At 41.7% G+C, this 24,947-nt stretch overlaps 1 protein-coding gene and 2 pseudogenes across 5 annotated transcripts in view; all 3 read left to right on the top strand.

Annotated features, from left to right (window-relative positions):
- Positions 1-24,947, top strand: part of LOC100944927 (cytidine monophosphate-N-acetylneuraminic acid hydroxylase) — a 108,314-nt gene that overhangs the window by 62,242 nt on the left and 21,125 nt on the right. For all 5 annotated transcript variants that reach the window (XM_023512315.1, XM_023512314.1, XM_023512312.1 and 2 more), the window contains 6 exons: positions 9,498-9,607; positions 11,208-11,398; positions 14,853-15,000; positions 15,471-15,552; positions 16,305-16,442; positions 18,396-18,531. In XM_023512315.1, the coding sequence (XP_023368083.1) occupies positions 9,498-9,607; positions 11,208-11,398; positions 14,853-15,000; positions 15,471-15,552; positions 16,305-16,442; positions 18,396-18,531 (805 nt within the window). The remainder of the gene's footprint in view (positions 1-9,497; positions 9,608-11,207; positions 11,399-14,852; positions 15,001-15,470; positions 15,553-16,304; positions 16,443-18,395; positions 18,532-24,947) is intronic.
- On the top strand, positions 19,390-20,279 carry LOC105886829 (annotated as a pseudogene).
- Positions 20,574-24,725, top strand: LOC105886838 (annotated as a pseudogene).

Here is a 24,947-nt window from a genome sequence, read left to right as displayed (position 1 = left end):
AGCCTTAGATTACCTGTGAAAGTAGCTGACCTGAAGGCTTCCTAGGCTGTACCTCCAGATTATGGGCTTTGAATATTCTACTTTTACATTTTTTCAGGCTCAGATTATTGTGACCATATTATATGGATGCACCCACTCTGACTATGTGTCTCTCTGATACCAACCCCAAATGACTTTTTGTTACTGTTTTTAGAGACAGAGACAGGGTCTTGCTCTCTTGCCCACATTAAAATGCAGCACTGTGATCACAGCTCATTACAGTCTCCGACTCCTGGGCTCAGGCAATCCTCTTGCCTCCATCTTCTGAGTAGCTGGGACTACAGGCACATGCCACCTTGCCTGGCTAATTTTTTTAGTTTTTTGTAGAGATAGAATCTCACTCTTGCTCAGCCTAGTCTTAAACTCCTAGCCTCAAGTGATCTTTCCACCTTGGCCTGCCAAAATGCTAGGATTACTGGTGTGAGCCCCTAAATGACTTTTTTGGTTTTGTGGGATAGAGTCTCACTCTGTCACCCTGGGTAGAATGCTGTAGTGCCATTATAGCTTACAGCAACCCTCTAACTCTTGGGCTCAAGCAATTCTTTTGCCTCAGCATCCCTAGTAGCTGGGACTACAGGTGCCCATCACAACACCCAGCTATTTTTCAGAGATGGGGCTCTTGCTCTTGCTCAAGCTGGTCTCCAACCTGTGAACTCGGGCAATCCATCCGCCTCAGCCTCCCAGAGTGCTAGGATTACAGGCGTGAGCCACTGTGCCTGGCCTCCAAATGACTTTTTAAACAAGTATGCCCTATACCAGCATTTTCTCCCAATTTTCCTGTGAACAGAAGTGTCACTTAACTGAGGTGCATGTCCTTTCTATTCACTCCAAGAAAATAGAATGCTACTCTGGGAAAAGCAATTAGTATAATTGCTTTGACTACAGGTGCATCCTCCCCTCATCTCTCAGAAAGGACACCTGGACCACTAGCTGTTTTCTCCAGTAACCTCCACCACAAATCTGTTGAACTAGCTTGGGAAGCCTGCAGACTGCCTTGTTACTAGAAGCTGGTTATGTGTGCTGTAGAAAGATTAAATTTATTTGGCATGAAACTAATAGCATAGGTTTGGACTTGACCAGGCATGATGGCTTATCCCTGTAATCCTAGTATTCTGAGAGGCTGAAGGAGAAGGGTTACTTGAGGTCAGTTTGAGATCAGTGTAAGCAAGAGTGAGATCCTGCCTTTACAACAAATAGAAAAATTAGCCAGGCATGGTGGTGTGCTCCTGTATTCCCAGCTACTCAGGAGGCTGAGGCGGGAGGATGGCTTGGCCTCAGGGGGTTGAGGTTGCAGTGAGCTATGGCACAACTGTGCTCTACATAGCACGACAGAGTAAGACCCTGTCTCAACATTAACTAAATAAATAAAATAATAAAAAGAACCATAGGTTTGGACATAAACACTGTGAGTTTGTGTAAGTCAAGGAAAAATAGACTATCAACCTTATGAATATTTAACCAAGAAATTTACAGCTGCTTATGGCCTATTATGAAAACCCATAAGAGCATTGGCAAAGATTTATAGGGAGACTCTGCAGCAAAGTGTTAAGAGTGAAGGCAGTGGGCCAGCTGGTCTGGGTCAGATCCTGGCTCCTCCAACACACAGTCCAGGGAGGCTGGGTGAATTATTCAGGTTCTTTGTGCTTTGGCCTCCTCAAATGTACATGGAGATAATATCTTTAGTAACAATCTCACAACAAGTGGATTTTAATCAAGAATGTTTGAAGTTAGTACCTGTTAAGAAGTAGGAATGAGAGATTAACCTCACAGCAGGAACATGGGTCAACTGGAAAATAGATTATGAGACTGGGAGCTGATGCCAGGGGTTTGCTATTAACTGCTCTGCAAATGAAGGCCAGAGCTAGTAATGGGTTGCTAGGGGGATGGGAGATAACAAACTCCAGGGAAGTCCAACTTTTGGTCAAAAGAGGAAATGCTGCCGGCATGGAAAAATTTGTTAACAGAGCTCACATGTCAGTCCAGTGCTACCAACACTATAGGGATTTCATGCCACATTCCAAGAATGAGAAGGAGGGCTCCATCTACCCAGAAATAGGTTATTAGCTATGAGTATCTGGCTTTATTATTAATATTAGAAACTATATGGCTGTAATTAAAAAGTTGGAAATCAGAAAAATATGAAGAAGAACCTCATATGTACTTCCATCACCTAAACGTTTTTGATATGTTTTATTCTGGTCATCACTTCCCTCTCCCTCCTCTATCCCTGCCCCTCTCCCACACCTCCCTTCTTTCTTTTTTTTTTTTTTTTAGCTCTTTTTCTACTTCTTTTTTTTCTCCTCCTCTTCTTTATGAAAAATAATTTATTGTCAACAGAAAAGAACCCAAACTCTGCAAAGTGATTTGAAGAGGTTTATTGTAAACCAAACATGTAACCACAGCCTGGAGAGCCACGCCCAAGAAACTTGGAGTAAGTGGTCTCACCATGGATAGGTTACACATTGGTTTTACACATTTTAGGGAGACAGAAATTACATGCAAAGTCAAAAATCAATACGTGGAAGGCTTACATTTCTTTGGCCTAAAAAGGCAAGACAGCTTGAAGCCGGGAATTATAGATTATAGGTGGGTGTAAAGATTCCTTGATTTGCAATTGGTTAAGGAAATGTAGCTTTGTCTAAAGGCTTGGAATATTTTAATTTAAGATGAGAAAGTGCGTTAGTCGAAGACAAGCCACCAGATGTATGACAAATATATACTGAGACTCAAGCAATCTGTTTAGTCAGTTGATGACCTGCAGGTGTGGTTTAACCTTTGCATTACATGGGCTCAGTCCTGTTAATAATTTGTATTTTATTGTTATGAAGAATAACTCCACAAGGGACAGGATCCAACATAGACATATCTGACCCCCCTTCTCCTCATGGCTTGCAATTCAGATTTAAGGTTTTTTTTTGTTTGTTTGTTTGTTTGTTTTTAGCAGGGTGTTCCCCTTGGAGGGTCCATTCATTCACTGGAAGGGGTCTTGAGATTTTATTTTAATACCCATTATGTACTATAAAATTCACCCGTTTAATATTGTACAATTTAATGCTATCTTTTAAAAATTCACCTCCACTATCTAATTCCAAAACATTTCCATAACTACAAAAAGGAATCCTGTAATCATTAGCAGTCACTCCTCATCACCTTTTTCTCCAAGTCCTTGGCAACCATTAACCTCCTGTCTGTCTTTATGGATTTACCTATTCCAGACATTTCATACAGTATGTGGCCTTTTGTGTGTGGCTTCTTTCACTTAGTGTAATGTTTTCAAGGTTCATCCACACTGTAGCATGTATCAGTATTTCACTTCATTCTTTTTTATGACTGAATAATATTCCTTGTACAGATAATGCAACGTTTAGGCTGTGATGGCTAATTTTCCTGTGAGTGTTCCTACACAGATTTTTTTTTTTTTTTTTTTTGAGACAGAGCCTCCAGCTGTCCCCCTGGGTAGAGTGCCATGGCATCATGCTCACAGCAACCTCCAACTCCTGGGCTCAAGCGAGCTCTTGCCTCCGCCTCCCAAGTAGCTGGGACCACAGGCGCCCGCCACAACGCCCGGCTATTTTTTGGTTGCAGCCATCATTGTTGTTTGGCGGGTCTGGGCTGGGGATTCGAACCCACCACCTTAGGTGTACGTGGCTGGCGCCTCAGCCTATTGAGCTATAGGCGCCGAGCCCCTACACAGATTTTTAAGTGAACATATATTTTTAATTCTCTTGGTTACATCTAGTAATGAAATTGCAGGGTCATATGATACCTCCATGTTTAACACTGAAAAGCTGCTGAACTATTTTCAAAAGCATTGGGCCATTTTATATTCCCATCAGCAGTGTATGATTGTTCCTGTTCCTCTCCATCCTCACCACGAGTTGTTATTGCCCATCTTTCTTGCTGATGTCCTTTGAAGCACAAAAGTTTTAGATTTTGATGAAATTTTTCTTTGGATCTTGTGCCTCTAGTGTGTAGGAAAGTATATGAGATATCTATATATTTATATCTCCCTACATCTTATCAGCTTAGGGCATTCTTAGTCTTTTAGGTTTTTTTCTCATTTGAGGCAAAAATTTGATTTCATTGTGTTTACTTGCATTTGTCTATCAAATACCATCCTAATATTTTGCTACATAGACTATGTAGTTTGGTAAAATGTCTTTGTAAAACTAAAAAGTCTGCCTTTATGTTGGATATTCTATTTTATCATACATTTTCATGGCTTGGGTGCTTTCCTTTGTGTCTTTAATCAATTAGAATGCTTAGCTAACTAATTGCCACGGCAATTGTTAGATAGCCCACAGATTTATGATACATTTTTAGAATAAGACAGTTGTAAAATTAGGATCTGCTTCTTGGCTATCCTAGTGTCAATAATCAATGACTGAATTATTATAGTTTTTTGGGTGTATTTTTTTCCAATTCTCTTTCATTATTCTCCTTTAAAAACATTTCATGGAATATGATTTATTTGTTTCTCTAGATAAATATTAACTTTCACAACCTAAATGACCTAGATTTCATCAGCTTGTGGTATCAAAATAAGGATACCACATTCTCATTACTTTTATTTATTGGGGCAGAGAATCGATAGATGTTATATCCTCCTTCACTTACAAGCTAACTTCATGCAAGGGACATAGAAATCTTTGTGGTAATTGCTTCAGAGTTCTGATACCTTCTTGGCCTTTTGGCTAGGATTAAGTGAAGAGTTACAGACTCTTACTTTTTTCTGCATCTCTTGAGAGAGAAAAATTAGGAAGAAGAAAAATCCTTCTGAGTAGATCTCAGTATGAGAGTTTTCTGAGAATTTCTAATAATACCACTGTATTTTCTCACTGAACTTTGCTAGTATATTGATGTGTTTGTTTGCCCTATAATGAATTTTTTAAATTCTATTCATTCATTAGATAAGTATAAAATAATTACCTAATAATACTATTATTTATTAAACATCTGCTCCATACCAGACATGAGCTAGATACTTTAGAACAGTGGTTCTCAACCTTCCTAATGCCGTGATATAGTTTCTTTGTTACAAAGGGGTCCCAACCCCCAGGTTGAGAACTGCTGCTTTAGAATATATTATCTCCTTTAATCCCCACAATTCTGTGATGTATATGTATCATAATTCTGTTTTACAGTTCAGAAAACAAAGGCTTAGGATACTTCTAAAAAGCTATGTTTGCTGCTAATAAGCAGCAGAATTAGGATTCCAACTCAGACATTTATAAAGCTAGCATTTTTTTACAACACTAATTTCTAGCAATTATATAGACTATAAATAATAATATGTATCTTTATTATACCATTTGCATTTTCAGCAACATAATTAAATAATAATGGCTACATCAAACATCCTTTGTGTATTCCTGATCTGATTAAGAAAGCCATTTGTGTTTTACCATGAAATAAGCTGATAGCTAGTACTAAGAAAAATATTGTTTTTTATTACATTTCTTTAGCAATATTTTAAAAGTATTTAAAATAAAGTGATTACCATGTACACAACACCCAGCCTAAGACTTAAAACATTAACAACAAAAGATCTTTATGTCCCTTTCCTTGATTATATCATATATTGCTACATCCACCCCCCAAAAGGTAATCAATCACTTTTAGGAATTTGAGGCTTCAGGAGAGCTATTTTCCCTCACCCCAGCCTTATTGAGATATAATTGATAAGTAAAAATTTTATGCAGATGCTCTATAACCTGCAAAGGGATTAAGTCCTGATAAACTTGTTACAAGTCAGTCAAAACACATTGAATATACCTACCCTATTGAACATCAGAGTTCAGCATATGCCCACCTAAATGTGCTCACTTACATTGACCTGCAGCTGGGCAAATTCACCTGGCAGCGTAGTGCACTGCAGAGCGTCAGTTGCTTACCCTTGTGCTGACTGGGAGCTGTAGCTCCTTGCTGCCGCCCTGCATCATGGGAGAATATCTTACGGCATATAGCTAGCCCAGGAAAAGATCAAAAGTCAACATTTGAACTATGCTTCCTACTGAATGCGTATTGTTTCTATACTGCAGTAAAGTTGAAGAAGTATAGTCAAACCCTAGGGAACAATCAACATATTTTAAATGTACAAGCTGAGGTGTATTACTACAACTCTGGAACACATCCATCACCTTACAGGGTCACCATGTTTTTGGTGTGTGATAAGAATATTTGACATTTGTTATGAGAGCAGATCTTAAGGATAGTTATTTTCTATTAATGTATTAGTTAGGTTCATAACACACACAAACCAAATGGCACTCTCAAGTTAGGATAATTTGAGGAGGGAATGTTTATTATCTAAGAAGAGGACATTTTATGAGATGTGGGCGAACCACTGCTGGAGTTGACAGCAGCAATGTTGTTCATTTTCAAGCCTAAAGGGAGGAGGAGAGGAAGCAGTTTCCATAATCAGGAAGAAGAAAGAGTTGTAAAGAATTGCCTTCTCTGGGAGGAGCAGTGACATCTGTCAGTGCCCATAGCACAGCTGGGTCAGTGACTCCTGGAGGAATAAATAGCCCACCGTTTGGGAACTTCCTCCGTGGCCTCACACTGGGTTCTCCTAATGCCAAACCCACCTCAAAGGTAGAAGGCAAGGAAGCCCTTTACTGTGGTCTGTAAAGGTCATCCTCCTGAAACAGAGAGCCAATAGACAAGACGAGAGAAAAGTGGAGGAGTGTGAGTGTGCAGGGACCAGTGGAAGTAACCTGGTGTGATCATGTCTAGTTTGTAAAGTGAACTTTGAAGAATGAAGAAGGAGTACTATATTTTATTTTTAACTTATACTGAGATAATCCTATGTTTAAATTTCCTACCTGAAGGTGCCAAGTCTGGGCAGGGACAGTGCCTAGGGTTGAGAGGTGCAGCTGTACAGCTCTGAGACAGTTTTGGGAGATGTTAATCAATTAACTCTGCAAATATCTAGTCAATCCTACTATGAGCCAGACAGTGTTCTCAGTGTACTATTGATCCTGCAGTGAACAAAACATATACTTCATATATATAATATATAACATATATTATGTATATACATATTATATATATAGATATAGATATATATAACATATAATATTTCTAGTGATAATAAGGGCTAGGAAGAAAAATGAGGAGGAGTAGAAGGCTGGTGAAGGACAGGAAAGTTGTGGGCCAGGAAGTCCTATTTGAGACAGCATGGTCAGGGAGCCCTCACTAATGAGATGGCATCGGAGTCCCCAGTGAAGCCAGGGTCTGAGCAGTGGTGAATAACCAGGAGAGCTTTTAGGCAGATCTTCTAAACGAGTTATCAGTTTGTCGGGGGCAGTGAGGGAAATAAAAGTACATAGTCATGAGGTGGAGGCTAGGGAGATAAGACTTTAGGGAAGGTAAATATTTAAATTTTCAACTATTTCCTTGTTATGCTTCCTCAAGATGACTTAGAAAATTGAAGTTTGACTGACATATATAAGTCTTTGACACTACTGGGAAAAATTCTAAAATGCAATCATTTTTTCATGTAAGGGTCATTTTCACTTTAGTTTCTTCTATGGGCAGTTGTCTCAAAGTGCATATAAGTTATATTAATGTAGTAGGGTAGAGAAAACTTTTAAAATATACTTTAAGGAAGCTGGGGAAGTGTATAGCTACAAGGACAGGGCTAAGTGCATGGCTTTGAATGCTGAATGGAGAACACAGCTTTCATTTAGCTATTAATACAATGGCTGGCATTTGTTAGGATTAACTATCCTTGAATATAGGGAAGATTAAAGATAAAAACACTGAAGAATGGGAAAATTAAGTAACTTGGCCAACCTCACCCAGCTATTAAGTGGGCTTGTAAGGATTCTGAATAAGGCATCTGTCTCCCAAGCTCAAGCCCATGTGCACTTTGCTGACAACCTTCCAACACCATGGCAAGAGCTCTTAAGTAGGGTCTTGCCTCCCTCCAGTTGATCTTTCCCAAGGCTCTTATAGTGATCTTTCTAAAATTAAGTTCTGATTTATTTACTCTCTTGCTCTGTCAGTTAGGGATTGCTTTTGGCTGCATGTAACAGAAAACCCAAATAACAGTGGCTTAATCATATAGAGGATCCTTTTCCTTACATCACAAGAAGTTGGAGAGCAGGTAGAGCTAAGCAGTATGGCTGTTCCATGGTTCATTGAGGAGCCAGGTTTCTTTTTCTGAGACAGCTCCTCAAGCTGTCACCCTGCGCAGAGTGCCATGGTGTCAACAGCTCGCAACAACCTCAAATTCTCGGGCTGAAGCGATTCTCTTGACTCAGCCCCCCAAGTAGCTGGGACTACAGGCGCCCACCACAACACCTGCTATTTTTTGTTGCAGTTGCCATTATTGTTTGGTGGGCCGGGGCTGGATTCAAACCTGCGAGCTCCAGTGTAGTGGCTGGCGCCCTAGCCGCTCCAGGCACTAGCCAGGAGCCAGGTTTCTTCTGTCTTCCTACTCTGTCATCATGAGTACTTGACTCTCTTCCCCAGGGTCCTAAAGTAGCTCTTGTTCCTCCAGGCATGGCAACCAAGATCCAAACAAGAAGGGGGAAGTTAAATGGAAAATGGTGCAAGTCCCTTGCATTTATTCCTCTTCGTTAGGAAAATACTAGTGATCCTGGAAATCCCACTCGGAGGCTTCTGCTTGCGTCTTACCGGCCGGAATGATTGGAATCATGTGTACTGTATACCAGAGCTAAGTCCATGGCCACTCATAATTGCATGGGACCTTGGAAACCATTATCTTTCACAGGCACATCACCCCTAATAAAATTAGAATGCTAAAGTAAGGAAGAAGGAGAGAATGGATTTTATGCAGGCCACAGGGGTGCTTAAAATCCTTCATTGCCCCTTATTATCACACAATAAAATCCACATCTCTTTGTACGGCATCTAGGGCCCTTTGTGACCTACTCTGGCTGACCTATACCATTAAGTACCATTTTCCTTGGTCATAAATCACGAGCTACCTTGTGAATACCAAATTTTCCCATGCCTCTGTACTTTTGCACATTCTGTGCTCTCATCCCTTTTGTCTCACATCATCATATTTTTTATTTCTTCCAAACATCTCATCTTTCTAGCCCACCTGGAAGATTGCTTGCTATTTGAAATTTGTTTTAACTCTTGCAAGCAGACCAGGTACTCCTTCCTGCACATTGCCATTGTACCTCAAACTCATCTCTATCATTCATTTAGTTGTAGTGAAGTTGTGTGTGTATCCCTGACATGATTGAAAGTTCATGGGTTCTTTAAGTGTAATATGAACAAGGAAATGGATTGTTCATCTTAAGCCATCTGATGACAGCAGATGTCATATCAAGCTTGACCTAAGTGACTAAAGCATTTCGTTTGAATTTTTCTTTGATTTGTGGCACTCTGTGTACCTGGATTTCACATTGCTATTTCAGTGATGCTTTTGAAAAGACATTTTTTGTTACTAATTTAAATTTGTTCCCATTTGGTTTCAGTTGTCGAAATGGATGAATGCAAAGGACTTTTACTTCTAGAGCTGAATCCGCCTAACCCCTGGGATTCAGAGCCCAGATCTCTTGAAGATTTGGCTTTTGGAGAAGTGCAGGTAAGTAAACATAAAAATTATAATATTCTTAAAAACAAAAATGTAAACTAATACATCCATTATATATTACCTTGAATACTCTTTGAGGAGGCAAGTTAAGGCATGTGATAAAGTCATTCTGAGCTCTTGAGCACATTCGTTAAGGACTCCTAGAACTTGCCAGGGATTGTGAGGAAATATATACAGGAAAAAAAAAAACACAAAACTTTAGAGGAAGTCCCAAAAGAGAATCATGCAAAACTATTGGAGGAAGTTCATAAATTGCCCTTGATGCCATGCAAGCTGTCTATTTCTGCACGGTGCCCTAAGATCTTTTACAAATCTTCTCGTGAATTTTCCCAGCTCTAGAAGAGAATTTCCTCCAAAATAATCACTTCAACAGTTTGAGAGAGGCAAATAATCAAAATGTATTGTTCTGTGTATTTAGGAAGCTTGTGTAGTAGCTTGGGGGTAGTTACTTTTTAAAGGAAAGGAATGGGAATCTACCCAGAGTGGACATAATACACATTACTTTGATTCCTTGACCTCTCCTCACCCACTTAGTTGGCTTTTCACACTGGAATTTCTGCCACCTTATCTTGTTTCTTGAAACATTCCTTTCCTATGGATGTGCCAGGAGGTGCAATGAAGAATGGATTTGGAATTTCTTGTATGTGCCTGTCTCTAGGGGATTATTTGTGGTTGTTCTCAGAAGATGTTGATATTCTAGAGGGATGATTATTTACCAGGTAACTTAGAAGGGAAAGGCTTGCAAGCCTGCTTAGCCAGTTTCCAGACCAGTCTGCACAGCTTTATCAACCCGTCAAACTCACAAGTTCCATTTGTACTCCTATTAACAGCCACGCCTGCATTTCAATCCCTAAATGGGTGTCATAATATCTCTAACTGCCTTACTTTATAAATTGTGCTTTGAAGGACTGGTCACAAAAGACATTCTTCAGTGTACACCAAAAATATGTGTTTAAGAGCTAATTAAATACAGTAAAACTAGGTAAATCAATTGGTTTGACACCTAAAATCAACCATGAGTACAGTGCAGTGGCTCATGCATTCTAGCACTGTGGGAGGCTGAAGCAGGAGATCCTTTGAGCTCAGGAGTTTGAGACCAGCCTGAGCAACAGCAAGAACCACCCCCCCCCCACACACAAACTCCTTCCCTCCTTCCCCCCTTCCCGTCTCTACTAAAAAGAAAAAAGTGAGCTGGGTGTTGTGGCAGGCTCTTGTAGACCTACCTACTCTGGAGGCTAAGGCAGGAGGATCCCCTGAACCCAGGAAGTTTGAGGTTACTGTGAGCTAGGCTGACGCCACTGTACTCTACTACCCAAGGTGAGAGAATGAGACTTTGTTTCAAAATAAAAATAAAAAATGAAACCAACCATGAGAATTTCTCTTCTGATAAAGCCATGACCTGTGTGACCTGTACTGGGAATTGTGTAAAGGTTCCTCTTGAGTTGTATTGAGTCCAAGATTTTGCCAGACCATACATACGTAGGAGGAAATTTCTCCAACCTGAGTTGACAGCTAACCAGGCCAAACCTTTAAGTTCACTGCTGCTGACCGGTACTGATTTGATAAAAGAAATCTCACTCTCTTTTAACAGGTAACATATCTCACTCATGCCTGCATGGACCTCAAACTGGGAGACAAGAGAATGGTGTTTGACCCTTGGTTAATTGGTCCTGCTTTTGCCCGAGGATGGTGGTTGCTACATGAGCCTCCATCTGATTGGCTGGAGAGGCTGTGCCAAGCAGACCTAATTTACATCAGTCACATGCATTCAGACCACCTGAGGTAATGAAGCCCTGAGCACTCCACTCTTAAGAATTGTGTAGGAAAGGCTCACTTTGAAGTAGGTTCAGTTGAGATGATGAAAAAAGAGCTAATAAAGACAAATACTTACATCTGCTTAGCAACTTTATCCTTTTAAAAACGTTTGCACACTTTATACCAGGCATCCTCAAACTACAGCCTGAGGGCCACATGCAGCCGCCTAGGACATTTATCTGGCCCACTGGGTGTTTTTGCCGCTGCTGCCTGTCCTGCTTAGCAGCTGACTCATCCCGGGGCCCACAGTCCGGCCCTCCAACGGTCTGGGGGACAGTAAACTGACCCTGTTTGAAAAGTTTGAGGATCCCTGCTTACACCATTGAAAATAAGGAAGGAGCTACTGTGGAAAGGAGGAAGTGGTTAATAACCTACTTCTCATTTCTCACCCTGAGGCCACTTGGTACAAGTCTAGGCTTAATAGTAATCAAAATTGATTTCCATTTTTAGTTCAATATTTATGGTATTAATCAGTGAAAGGCACACATTTTCTATAAAGGGCTAGAGGGTAAGTATTTTAGGCTTTGCAAGCCATATGGCTGCTGTCACAATGAGTATGGTAGCACAAAAGCAGCCACAGTCCTAGATGAGACTGTGTTCCAGTGAAACTTTATTTATGGAAATGACATGTGACTATCATGTACTTTTTCATCTATTACAAAATTGTATTGTCCTTTTACAACCATTTTAAAAAGTAAAAACCTTTAGTAAACCATCTTTAGTTTGCAGGGTTGTACAAAAACAAGCAGCAGGTTGGATTTGGCCCACACTCTATGGTTCGTCGATGTTATAACACCCTAACACTGAGTTCCCAGTATTTTAATCAACCTCATCCAGCAGTTCACTGAAACCAGAGCAAAGGGATACTGATGATAGGAGCTGAAACTTCCCTGACCCAGACAATAGAAAAGGAGGGGAAAAGGAGAACTTTCACTTAAGAAACTACCTCTATTTACAAATGAACTGAGTCCTCAGAAGAGGGAGTATCATATTTCTAATTCCTTTGCTTAATGATAGATTCATGTTTCCTCATCCTTGTTTTGAAGTTTGTTCTCACTGCTGATGGGTTGCCAATATAAACACAAGCAACGCCTACAGTGTTCTAATGAAGCAATTTCAACTTTTTTTTTTTCTGTGACCTTACATGACAGAATTTACACATAAGACATACTTCAAATGAAATGTCCGTGATGAGGGAGAATATATTGGCTGCTAGTTGCCTAGCTCCTTGCTTTTCTGTCCTAAAAAGTATGAGAACTCTAAGGCATGAACATGCTGGGTTTTTTTTTTCTTAAGGAAATGGTTTAAAAATGTAATTAACTGATTTTGTAACAAATTAACTATAACATAGTTCATAATTGATCACAACCCACTAGGGTATAGTGGTACTATGATTAAAAAATCTACTTTATATGATAACTTTGTCCCAACACAAACTCCTAGAACTAAATTTGCATGATTTCAGGATTCTAAGAGTCCTGTATTCATGTGTTGTGTGACAACAGTAATGTGTGGTATTAATTTTTTATAGCTTATATTGGGATTACTATATTATATACATGAAGTGATTGCTTTTTAGTATCTGTTATAAGATGCAATTGCCCAAAGCCCTAACGAGCCCTAATGTTAGGGAAAGTAATAACATATAATGCCATTTAATCAAGTTACTCCCCAACCACTGGCCTGAAAACTCTTTAGTTTCAAGGGCTTGTTGGAGCAAAATTATCATGTATCAATACATCAGTTTTTAACTATAATATCATTGGTTGTGCAATGTGTTGCAGGTAGTTTATTAATTAAAAAGCTGAGGAAGCTTATAATTTTTGCTCCTCTAAATCAATTTCCTTTGGCTCCTACCTTTTGACTCTTGCCCAGTCAGCTAGTAAACATTGAGGTCATTACACCCCTTCCTCCCATGTGACCTACAGTTATTTACCGAATAAAACTGGCCTGACTCGTAAAAAGAAGGGAAAAGATGAACATACTTTAGTGAATAGTCTTTATTCAAAGAAATATGATTTTATTATGTAAATAAAAAATAAGTATATAATAGATGACATTATTACTAAAAGTCAGTAAGAATTGTCAGCAATTAAAAAAAAAAATCACAGAGCCATAAACATCCATTTTAGAGTAATTTGACCTAACTCCTAAAGTTTTTTAAAATATAAGATTCAGTTGTTGAACCCAGAGATAGAAAGCACATTCAAAGAATTCTTGATTTTTTTTTTAATCCTTTATTTCTGGAGGAAAAAAACCCTATTGATTCCCCTTCTCCCTTCCCCTTCCCAATTCCCTACTCCTCCTCGCCTCACCTCCAACTGCCAAATTCTACTTATTTGAATAGCTTTTAATACAGTCCTGTTACTTGAATCAATTATTAGTAAAGCTGATAACTGCTGATGGGCAGGTTTGGTTTATTTTTTATTAGGATTGTATATCTTATTTCCCTTGACATTATACTTTATGTATAAATCTGATTCTTAAACCAGATGGCACATATATTAAATTTAGAAACTGTATGCTTAGAAGGTGTACTAGGTTTATAATCAAAAGCCTCAATTTGAGTACCAATTTGCTATTTGTTAGTTCTATATTTCTGAATATGCTTTCTCATCTCCAAAATCCCCCCACAACCCTTAGCACTTTTTTATAAGACTCAAATAACATGATGTGTGAAAGTGCCCAGCCCAATATATGAAATGTACTACGTACCTAACTTTTTATTTATTATTCATCTTTTTATTGTATCCTATCTAAAAGTACAGTAATACTTTAATGTAATGAATGCATAATAAATAAATGTTGACTTATGTGTAGGCATTCAAAAATACTTGGATGACTGGGATCACTACAGTGTTAAATGTAGTTTTCCTCTATACTAAATTTTACTGTCTTGCCAAGTGGTAACCCTGACTCTCCTTTAAAGATAAAGAATACATTTTGCATATCAAAGTGCAACTTGAAAAGGTTGAACAACTGATCTCATAAATGTTAGTGACCCACAGATTTTCTTGTCCTATACTATGTCCCAGTCCTCTGTTTAACTACTGATTGCGGAATGCGAGGAAATGGAGCTCATGGAAGTGTTCACCTGCCAGCAACCTCAGCAGCATAAGTTTTTCTGCTCTGTGCCTTCTCTTAGAACTACCTCTACTCAAAGCAGCACTGGTGAGAAATGGAACTTGCATAGTTGGTTGATGCACATACCATGGATTATAGGGTATATAGGCAGAGATGAATCTCCTCGAAAACTGCCCTCACCATTATAGTGAGCGGAAGCTCTTCTCTGGGCTCTGAGCTGGGCCTGGTTTTCAATTCCCTCTTTCTCAGTTTATTTGTTAGTGTAAGGAGCAGACTGTCTCTCGTACTAGACGATCCTAATTTTTAACTTTTAACCTTTCTATCCTTCGAATGCTAGTTACCCTACACTGAAGAAACTTGCTGAGAGAAGACCAGATATTCCTATTTATGTTGGAGACACAGAAAGACCTGTATTTTGGAATCTGAATCAGAGTGGTGTCAAGTTGACTAATATCAATGTGGTGCCATTTGGAGTATGGCAGCAGGTCAGGACTCTGTTTTCTTTCTATACTTTCCAGATATGCTTTCTGGGGTGAATTTTAGGCAATGTAGTCGCCTTAAGATAGAGAAAAAATGGGGCGGCACCTGTGGCTCAGCGAGTAGGGTGTCAGCCCCATATACTGAGGGTGGAGGGTTTGAACCCTGCCCCAGCCAAATGTCAACAACAACAAAAAAGAAAAAATGGCCAAAATGGTCTGTCCATGGCACTGTGTAAATACAACCTTTATTTGAACTTCAAATGTCGAGCAGACTGTCCTGGGTAAAGATGGGTTCTTTCCTTTTACCACTAGTTTAACTCTCTAGCATAGGAAATAAATCCAGTTCTAAACATAAGGATTTTTAAAAGTTTAAGGTCTAATTGACTAGTCTTTCTCAAACAGGAGATAGCCTTTTCAAATACTGAATTAAAAGCAAATTGACATACAGAGTTGTTGGTTTTATTGTTAAATTCCAGGTGAACAAAAATCTTCGATTCATGATCCTGATGGATGGTGTTCATCCAGAGATGGACACTTGTATTATCGTGGAATACAAAGGTACTCTTTCATCCTCATAAAAAATGAAAAATATTCTTGGGAAGAAGGATAGTAATAGCTATGTGAAATTTCAGCCTATGTTCATTTTCTTCTGTGTTCATTTTGAGAGAATATAATATATCCCTGACTTTGAAAACTGAGCTATCTTTCAGATTGATAACAAATTACCATTGACATAGACTATGTACTGACAGGCACAAAACTTTTTTTCATAAGACGACAGATATTTTATATTTTTCCTATAGCAATTTCTTCAAGACTACACTTATTAAATAAATTTACTTTTGTTTCTTTTTACCCTGAAATATTATCATGTAATACAATCATACACTTCTGTGTTTCATATGAAAAGATGACCTTACTGTCCCAGCAATCATTTGGATATGAGCTTTGCATGGAATTTGCAAAAGGTGGAGGGATTTTTATTTATCTGGTCACTCTTCCATAATCCTTTGAGCCCAACATCTAAAGATGGTTGATTGAAGAAAACAATTTATTTATGATCAAGAGTGGAATTTAAGATACCCAGAATCTATAAGTCAAATGAAATGAATTTATTCACTTAAAAATTCAGAATATACTATCAAAGCCTTTAGATTTTGAAATCTTACTCTCTTTGTTTTTCCTTGGACATAAGCAATTCTTCTGTAAGCAGGTAAGTCAGACTATACAGACTTTTGTCAACTTGAGAATTCAAACTGTGGTGTTCAGGATTTTGCCTTTAATACGCATATCACTTTGTTTCTCTACAGGTCATAAAATACTCAACACAGTGGACTGCACCAGACCTAATGGGGGAAGGCTGCCTATGAATGTGGATCTAATGATGAGTGATTTTGCTGGAGGAGCCTCAGGCTTTCCAATGACTTTCAGTGGTGGAAAATTTACTGGTAATGTTTTATATGAAAGTAATATCAACCGTCAGGCATGGCACTTTGCTAAATGCTGTGAGAACAAATGCAAAGGTAATTGAGACATGGTCCCTCCTCACAAGAAATTTACAATCTTACTGGGAAAATAGACTTGTAAACAGCAGATGATTATAAATTGAAGTTTCCAGCTCAAGAGGTAAGGATGGAATATAAAGGAAACACTGAGATTAGGGAGCAACTCAGGAGGAGCCACAGAAAAGCATCATTGGATTCAGTGTCTAGAACATAGGACAGAATGGGAAAGCTGGGAAGTTGGTTATCTAGGCTCCAGTGCTTTGGGATGTGTGTACCTGGTATGGCCTCATCACCTTAGGCCTGTGAAATGGCTCACAGGGAGCAGCCAGAGGAGAGCTTTCTAGGTCTAAGGGTGAATCTGGGGTTGGCACAAGGCAAAGTGTGCCTCTTCAACACGTGCTCAGTCTATGTCCAGTTAGTAAATTAATATTTCTGGTAAGTGATCCTGTCTAACCATGTGGCAGGAAATGCTCTACTTGCAGGATGAGGCTTGCCTCTGTCCAGTTCCTTGCTTTCTTCTACAGGTCTATATTCATTGCCTCTTCGAGTGTATAACCATGTGGGAGACATGTAAAATATACTGAATAAAGTTTAATTAAAAGAATCTCATTCTTGCTTGGGTGTATATGAATGAGCATATGCACATGCATTTTAAAAGGTTTTGGAATGTGCCAAAACGTTAATAGTGGTTATGTCTGGGTAATGAGTAACTTTTTTTCTGTGACCTTGTTTGTATTTGTCTAATTTTTATAACAACAATAATAGCAACAGCTCCCTGGCCCTGTGGTCTGAGTCCTGCCTAATTCCTCAAGTTCATTTACTGCCTGTCTATCCAATGCTTGTTATAGATCAGCCCACATTGGTCCTTCTTTTTGTTTCTCAGATCCAAAATATCGGGTGCATAAGTGCCCTGGGTCTTTGCACTTGCTCTTTCCACTGCCTGGACTGCTCTTGGCTCTGCTCTCCATGTGATGGGCAATTTTTCATTCATGTCTCAACTCAAATGCCATCTCTTCACTGACCACCCTAATGATGCCCTCCATGCCACCCCACCCACTCTGTCTTCTCTTGCCCTATTTTATTTTCTTTGTAGCATATAACTCTTCACAATGACTTTATTTATTTACTTGTTCCTAAGTTGCTTCTCCGACTAGAAGGAATACTCCATGAAAGAAGGGACTTGCTTTGTCTTGTTCACCACTTTATTCCCGGTGCCTAAAATCATGTCCAGTACATAGTAAGTGCACAGTAAATATCGGTTAAATGAATCAATGAGCAAATGAACAGCTCTTTCATTTACAGAGGAAGAAACAGATGGGAAGTTAGTGAGTTTCCTCAAGGCTGCACGTCAGGAATCATGATTTTGATCTTCTGTCAGACTCTAGATCACTGTGCATTGCCAGATGATGTTAAACATGCTTTATTTTGTGATCCTCTAAAATAATAAAGCCATTTTCATGTTAGCAAAGACTTGATATGTCAACAATTAAAAACTTAAATAACTGGGGTGGCACCAGTGGCTCAAAGGAGTAGGGCGCCGGCCCCATATGCTGGAGGTGGTAGGTTCAAACCCAGCCCTGGCCAAAAACTGCAAAAAAAGAAAAAGACTTAAAAGGTGACATTATGCTGCCTGTGTTTTCTGCTAGCATCTGAATGAATTGCCATATACAAGGAGAAAGCTCAGTGCCAGTACTATTGGGTGTCCTGGTAACCAGCTGAAATTTTCCAGATCAAGTGGGGGGGGAAATCCTCCACTAGTGACACAGAACTTGGCTCTATTTCTGCCTTAGCTGTCTATCAGTTTTATCCCTTGAAATAATTCTGATCTGCTAGAACATTTGTTTTCTGTGATTTCTGGGCCAAAGAAACACGCTAATCCAAATTCTGCCATTTCAGAGGAATGGAAAGCCCAATTCATTAAAACAGAAAGGAAGAAGCTCCTGAACTACAAGGCTCAGCTGGTGAAGGACCTGCAACCCCGAATTTATTGTCCCTTTGCTGGGTATTTTGTGGAGTCCCACCCATCAGACAAGTATGGATAGATATTTTGTACAAAATTTTTATGCATAAGTTAAAGTATGAGTGACTTTTCTGTGAATTCAATGTGACAGGAGAGAAGGAAAATGATTAATAGGAGTCTAGAACTTTTTGACAAGTTGCCAGAGAACAGAACATGAATAAAAGCCACACTTGGCAGCCAGAATGAGTTCAGATAGGTATTCTCTGAAAGAATCCTGGAAAAGAGGAAAGAAACTGACATTATTATGTGTCACAAAGTGAACTGGGGCTTTTAACTAAGTTGTCTAAATTAATCCCCAATGGGACTGTGAGGAAGGTGGGATTATGCCTTTGTTGCTAATGGGGACTTGAGTGAGACTTTAGAAGTGTCAGTAAACTTAGAAAGGCTAAGGGACTTGCCCAAAGTCACCTTGTTGGAAATACAAATTGAAAAGTGAACCATGGTATGGTTAGTTCCAAAGTGCTTCTCTTTACTCCATACTGCTGCATCCCAGAATAGTATTGCCATTATCAAATTAAAGTTATCTTCTCATATTTTGGGGTATCTTATGTCTTGAAATAATATAACTTATGCAAATGATATAAATCATCACCAATTTCTGGAACTGTAGATAGAAATAGGAGACAGTGAATTCAGTGATTTTGTGCTTTGCCAATGCCCATTGGTTAAGTCACTAAACACCTACACTCTTAATTCCAATTCAAGATTTTCTTGAAACGAATGAAAAAAAATGCTTGCCAAATATTCAGGAATCAAAGACAAAATCAGGCATAAACATGGTTTATGTTTTCTCATTGATAACACTAAGAATCCTCCCTAAGCTAACTTTGGGAGTTCATAGCCAGAGAGCTGCACTGAGCTGGACCAGCCATGGTGGCCGAGTAGAAGACCAAGTTGCCCAAGAACCTGCTACACATGAAGTTCATGCAAAGGGTACTGGACTGTGAAACTAACAATTAGAAGAGGAAGGAAAGAAAATCACTGGTGAAGAGCACTGATACTTGGACTTGCCAGCACCAACAGAGAAAGAGAATTTCATAATAGAAGAGCAGAGTTTCTTGTTATGTGAAGATCTTCTCTATGGAGGATTGTCTTTTAGAGGATTTAATCCTGAGGTTGAGAAAGTAATTCTTCAGATGAAGGCTGAGGACAAAGCAGAATTTGTTCAGATGAAGAAATGGCTAGAAGATATGAGACGGTTGTGGGGACAATTGGGAAAAATTTTGCCAAGACGAGAGACCATGCCAGTTATGAAGAAGATGAAAATGGAGATGTAACACTGACTAAAACAAAGATGTCCTTGGAGTCCCAAGATTAAAAGGGATGCCTTAGGTCGCAGTGGTCCTCAACCTTCCTAATGCCACAGCCCTTTAATACAGTTCCTGTGGGTCATGACCCATGGGTGAGAACTGCTGCTGGAGATGGCTCAGGGATGGCTTGTGAATGTTAGCAGCATATTATAGAACTCATCCTGATGGTGTCCATAGTTATTGATACTATAATGTCTGTTTGTAAAGAGATGTATAATTGAGGAAGCGATAAATGTATAATTCTGAAACAGATGTGTGATGGATGTTATACATCCTTTGCTTAAAGGCATTCATTGAGCAGATTTCTAGCGCTTGATCTTCAGATGTACATTGGTACAGGGTTACTTCCTAAAGATTTGTTGACCTCAGATTTTTTTTATGTAGTTGTCCAGTCACTGACTTTGAATTGACTCATATAAATTAATATCAATGTTTTAAAAAAAGTAACTTTGAAGCTATAATGAAAGGAAAAGTATTGTATTAGTTTCTTTTCTTTCCCTCTCTCTTTTTTTTTTTGGAGACAGAGTCTCACTTTGTCACCCTCAGTATAGTGCTATGGTGTCACAGCAACTTCAAACTCTTAGGCTTAAGTGATTCTATTGCCTCAGCCTCCGGAGTAGCTGGGACTATAGATGCCCACCACAATGCCCGTCTGTTTTTAGAGATGAGGTCTCTCACTCAAGCTCAGTCTGGTCTCTAACCTGTGACCTCAGGCCATCCACCTGCCTCAGCCTCCCAGAGTGCTGGGATTACAGGTGAGAGCCACTGCGCCTGGCCTCGTGTTAGTTTCCCATGGCTGTCATACAAAGGAGCAAAAATTGCCAGGCCCCAGCAGCCGTGGGCTAAGGAGTCGAGAGGCTTCTTAAGCTGCCACCATGAACCCAGAGAAGGACTTCGCGCCGCTTGCGCCATCGTGCGCGCACTGAATGACAAGCTGTACAAAAAGCAGACGGTGGGTGGCAGCACTGGAGATTGAGAAATTCCCGGAAGCTGGTGCGGGAATTCGTGGCCCAGAACAATACCGTGCAGTTGAAGTGCGTGATCCAGACACTGTCCCAGGAGGTCGCCTGTCGCACTCAGCCCCCCACAACCGGAAAGGGGTCCTCATCGGCCTGGTGGCCTGCTCCATCCCCTGAGCAAGGACTCAGGGCTGTACCTGAAGGTGCTGATCCAGCCAGTGTTGACCTGCTTCAATGACACAAACAGGAGGCTGTGCTACTACGCCTGCGAGGCGCTCTACAACGTCAAGGTGGCCCGTGGCGCCGTGCTGCCCCACCTCAACGTGCTGAGCAAGCTTGCTGCTGACCCAGACCCCAATGTAAAAAGTGGATCTGAGCTCCTGGACTGCCTCGACATGGTGACAGAGAGCAGCAGGTTTTGCCTGGTGGGCTTGTTACGGGAGAGGATTTACTCCAACAGCCAGTACACCTGGCAGTTCATCATCTCCTGGGACACCTGCAGAGCAGGGAAAGACTTTCCACGAGGTCCCCTGCCCCCTGCCCAGTCCCAGAGGACTGGTGAGGAGAAGAGTTTCTTGGGCTGGCGTGACCTCCCCTCTTTTTCTCCTCCCCTGGGTCAGATCCTGGTTCTGGAGTCTGTGCCAGACATCAACCTGCCAACTACTTGCCTGAGATCCTGGATGGATTATTCCAGATCTGGGCGACAACAGCAAAGAGATTCAGAAAATGTGTGAGGTTGTTCTTGGTGAATTCTTGAAAGAAATTAAGAAGAACCCCTCTAGTTTTAAGTTTGCTGAGATGGCCAACATTCTGGTGATCCACTGCCAGACCACAGACAACCTAATCCATCTGATGGCCATGTACTGGACGTGGGAGTTCATCTAGCTGCCTGGCCTCATCATTCTGCCCTGTTCTTCTGGAATCCTGACTGTCATCTTGCCCTGCCTGGCCTACAATGACTGCAAGAAAAGCATCAAGGAGGTGGCCGATGTATGCAGCCGGGGCCTGATGACGATGGTCAACCCTGAGGACGATGGGCCAGAGGAGCTGAAGCCAGTGCTCCAGAGGCAGTTAGAAGCCTAGCCGGAAGGCTCCCTGGCAAGGCAGGAGGGGGCAGGCAATGGAGGCACAGATGGTTCTATGACACCAGCTTCAGTAGTGGCATCAGTGTCTTCACTCAAGCCAGCACTGAGAGAGCCCCAGTGACCCTGCACCTCAACGGGATTGTGCAGGTCTTGAACTGCCATCTCAGTGACGTGGCCATTGGGATGATGACCAGGATTGCCATTCTGAAGTGACTCTACCACCTCTACATCAAGACTTCTTGGAAGATGTTCCGGCACACAGACAGCCTCTTCCGCATCCTGCTGCAGATGCTCTCAGATGAGTCCAATGAGGTTGTCCCAAAGGATGTGGAGGGGCTGGCTGAAATTGCTTCCTCCTCTGCAGGCCAGACAGATGACCCAGGCCTCCTGGATGGCCCTGACCTCTAGGTCAGCCACTCAGAGCTCCAGGTGCCCACCCTTATCAGAACCAGCCTGCCCACCAATCCTGGCGGGGGCCCTGTGTTCAGGTAGCCCTGAGGACTGACTGGAAGAGAGACAGCAGCCGAGAGAGGCGTCCTGTGGTGGACAGCCAGGCATAGGAGCCTTAGGTGTCTGGTCTCAGCTCCTCACCCCAGGAAGCAAATGGGCACCTTTCATCCTCAGAATGGTGGCCCAGAAAGCTGTCTGGGGCAGTACAGCCTCAGGGCAGGGCCAGGGCACCTGTATCTCCCAGACTCTCCGCAACCTGCCCTTCATCTGAAGGGTTTCTTCTCTTCCTCCTGGGCACAGAGAAGTTGATGACTGTGAGTGACATAGGCTCCCACTTGTGGGAGGGATGGGCCAGGACACTGCTGTGGGCAGCCAGGATAGGAGAGAGAGGGGTGTGTGCCCTGAGGGGTCCCTGGAAGGCCCGCAGCATCACATCCTTTCCTTTGCTTAGGAGCAAGGATTGGGGAAACTATACGGCAATTCTGACCCTCAGCTCCTGGCCTTGCCTAATTAGGTGGTGGGGACTCTTGCCCCAGCTCGCCAAGGCTGTCATATTGGCTCACATCAGCCAGGGACCTGGATTTCATAGAAAAACAGCAACATATGCCAGATGGGAAGAAACTCCGTTCGGGAAAGAACACCAAGGAAGTGCCAGCCAGTAACATTTCTTGCTTCAAGAATCTACAAAATCATAGCCAGGGAGCCATGTGGGGAAAAAAACGAGAAGCCACAACTCTGTGCCCTGAGCTCTTAACCTGAGACCCACGTGTGGGTTTCAAGGAATGTGGGAACCTCCAGACAGACCCACGTGTGTTCACATGTGCGCATGCACGGCTGACATCAGCATTTACAGACAGGTCCACAGTTTTAAATGGTTATCTCAAACCAGTAACAGAAGATTGTTGGAAGCCAGAGCGTGCCTTGTCCTCTCTCCCGTCTCTGCTGCCTCAGAGGGCATACACAAGGCATCAAGGATGTGTAGGATGGCGTTTGGGCCAGAAAGCACGCAGGAAGTGTGCCCTCCTTCCATGGTTAGCTCTGCTTCCCCAGACCGCTGCTCAGGCATGCAAGGGGGCCATTCTGTCTGTTTCCATCTGGTCGTGCACATGGACAAGTCCAGATGATCTTCCTGTTTGGGTCCTGCTCTCTCTTCTGGCTCGCAGGAGCATAGCTTCGAGAACTTAGCCGGCTGCAATGCTGTATCCTTTTAGGGCCGATCACCCCAACACTGTGAAGGGACTTTCCAGAAAGCAAAGGAGGCAGGGATCCAGGCAAAGATGAATTCAGCAGCATGTGTGGATACCAGGGGCCCCACCTGTGCATTACATCTATAAACTGAAAAGGTGCAGATTGCACACAGCATAGGGGATACAAGACCCATCACACACCTAGGTGGCTGCTTGTTGGCCTGAATGTTCCTACTGCAGTGGTCCCAGGGCTCTGGGAAGCAGAACTGTTCACATGGGATTTTCCTCTCACCTGGCCTAGGGCCAACACCTCTCCCTCCTGCGCCAAATGTCATGGGCAGAGGCCCAGGTCTCACTTCTCCTGCCCCACCTGCCTCATCTCTGACTGGTGCAGAGTCCCAGGACTGGGGACACCTTGGGGGCAGTCAGGAGGGAGAGCTGCCTGGGCAGGCAGCTATAAGGGAAGCTAGCAGATGGACACCCCCTCTTCCTGTCTCCCACCCCTTGGTCTCCTGCGATTCTCCTCTTTTGTCTTTACTCAGAGGATTCTGCCAGGCTCTGGGGAAGTGGGGATGATGAGCAGGCCCACAGGCCACCCTGGGGCTGAGCTTGCACAGAAAGCTCAGCAGGACCGAGGAGGCCTCTAGGATCAGTCCCTCGTTGGAGACATGCCTGTGCTCCCGGGGACGGGCATCTCTGGCTGCCAGGGAGGGAGCAGCCAGGCCTGGTGAGATCAACCAGCCTTCAGCATTCGTGGCTAAATGCAGCAGCAGCGTGGCAGTCTATGGCTGCACTAGGCCCCTAAAGCCCAGTATCCCCTGACTTTTCCTGCCCTCCACAGGGCCCATCTTTGGAGATGGGAAACTGCTTGTGTGAGCATAACCCAGAGAACACACTGGTCTAAGATGTTTTTATCCCTACCTCTAAAAAATGGGCCAAAATGAAATGTTCTGATTCATTTTCATTCCTTATATATAGTCTAGGCCAGTGTGGCCAAATGTCAGCAGCATCTTGTTTTCTTTTTTTTTAATGGGTTAATATGAGGGTACATACAATTAGGTTACATTATTTGTGTCTATAAGGTCAAGTCCAAAATCTGAGTTGTAATTGAGTCGTTTGCCCAGGAAGTGTGCCATACACTCTTACGTTGTACCTGATAGGTGGTAACTGATTGAGCCCCCCCTTCCCCCTTCTTGAATTTAATTGTTTTTCTCTCGTGTGACCCTGGAGTTGTTGGTCTACTATTTTCAGATTAGTACTGAGTTCCTGGGATGCTTGCTTTTTCATTCTTGAGATACTTTACCTAGGAGAATGTTCTCCAAATTCATCCAGGCAAATACAAAAGATGCAGTCTTAAATAAATAAAATTGCTAGGGAAGATTATGTTCCAGGACTTTCTTCTAGCTTCTGGTTCCCTTAGACATTCCTTGGCTTGTA

The sequence above is a fragment of the Otolemur garnettii genome, unplaced genomic scaffold, assembly GCF_000181295.1.
Source record: "Otolemur garnettii isolate 467f Iridium unplaced genomic scaffold, OtoGar3 scaffold00026, whole genome shotgun sequence".
In the NCBI taxonomy this organism is placed as follows: Eukaryota; Metazoa; Chordata; class Mammalia; order Primates; family Galagidae; genus Otolemur; species Otolemur garnettii.
Note: the sequence above shows the minus strand (reverse complement) of the source record. Positions and strands in the feature narration are given on the sequence as shown.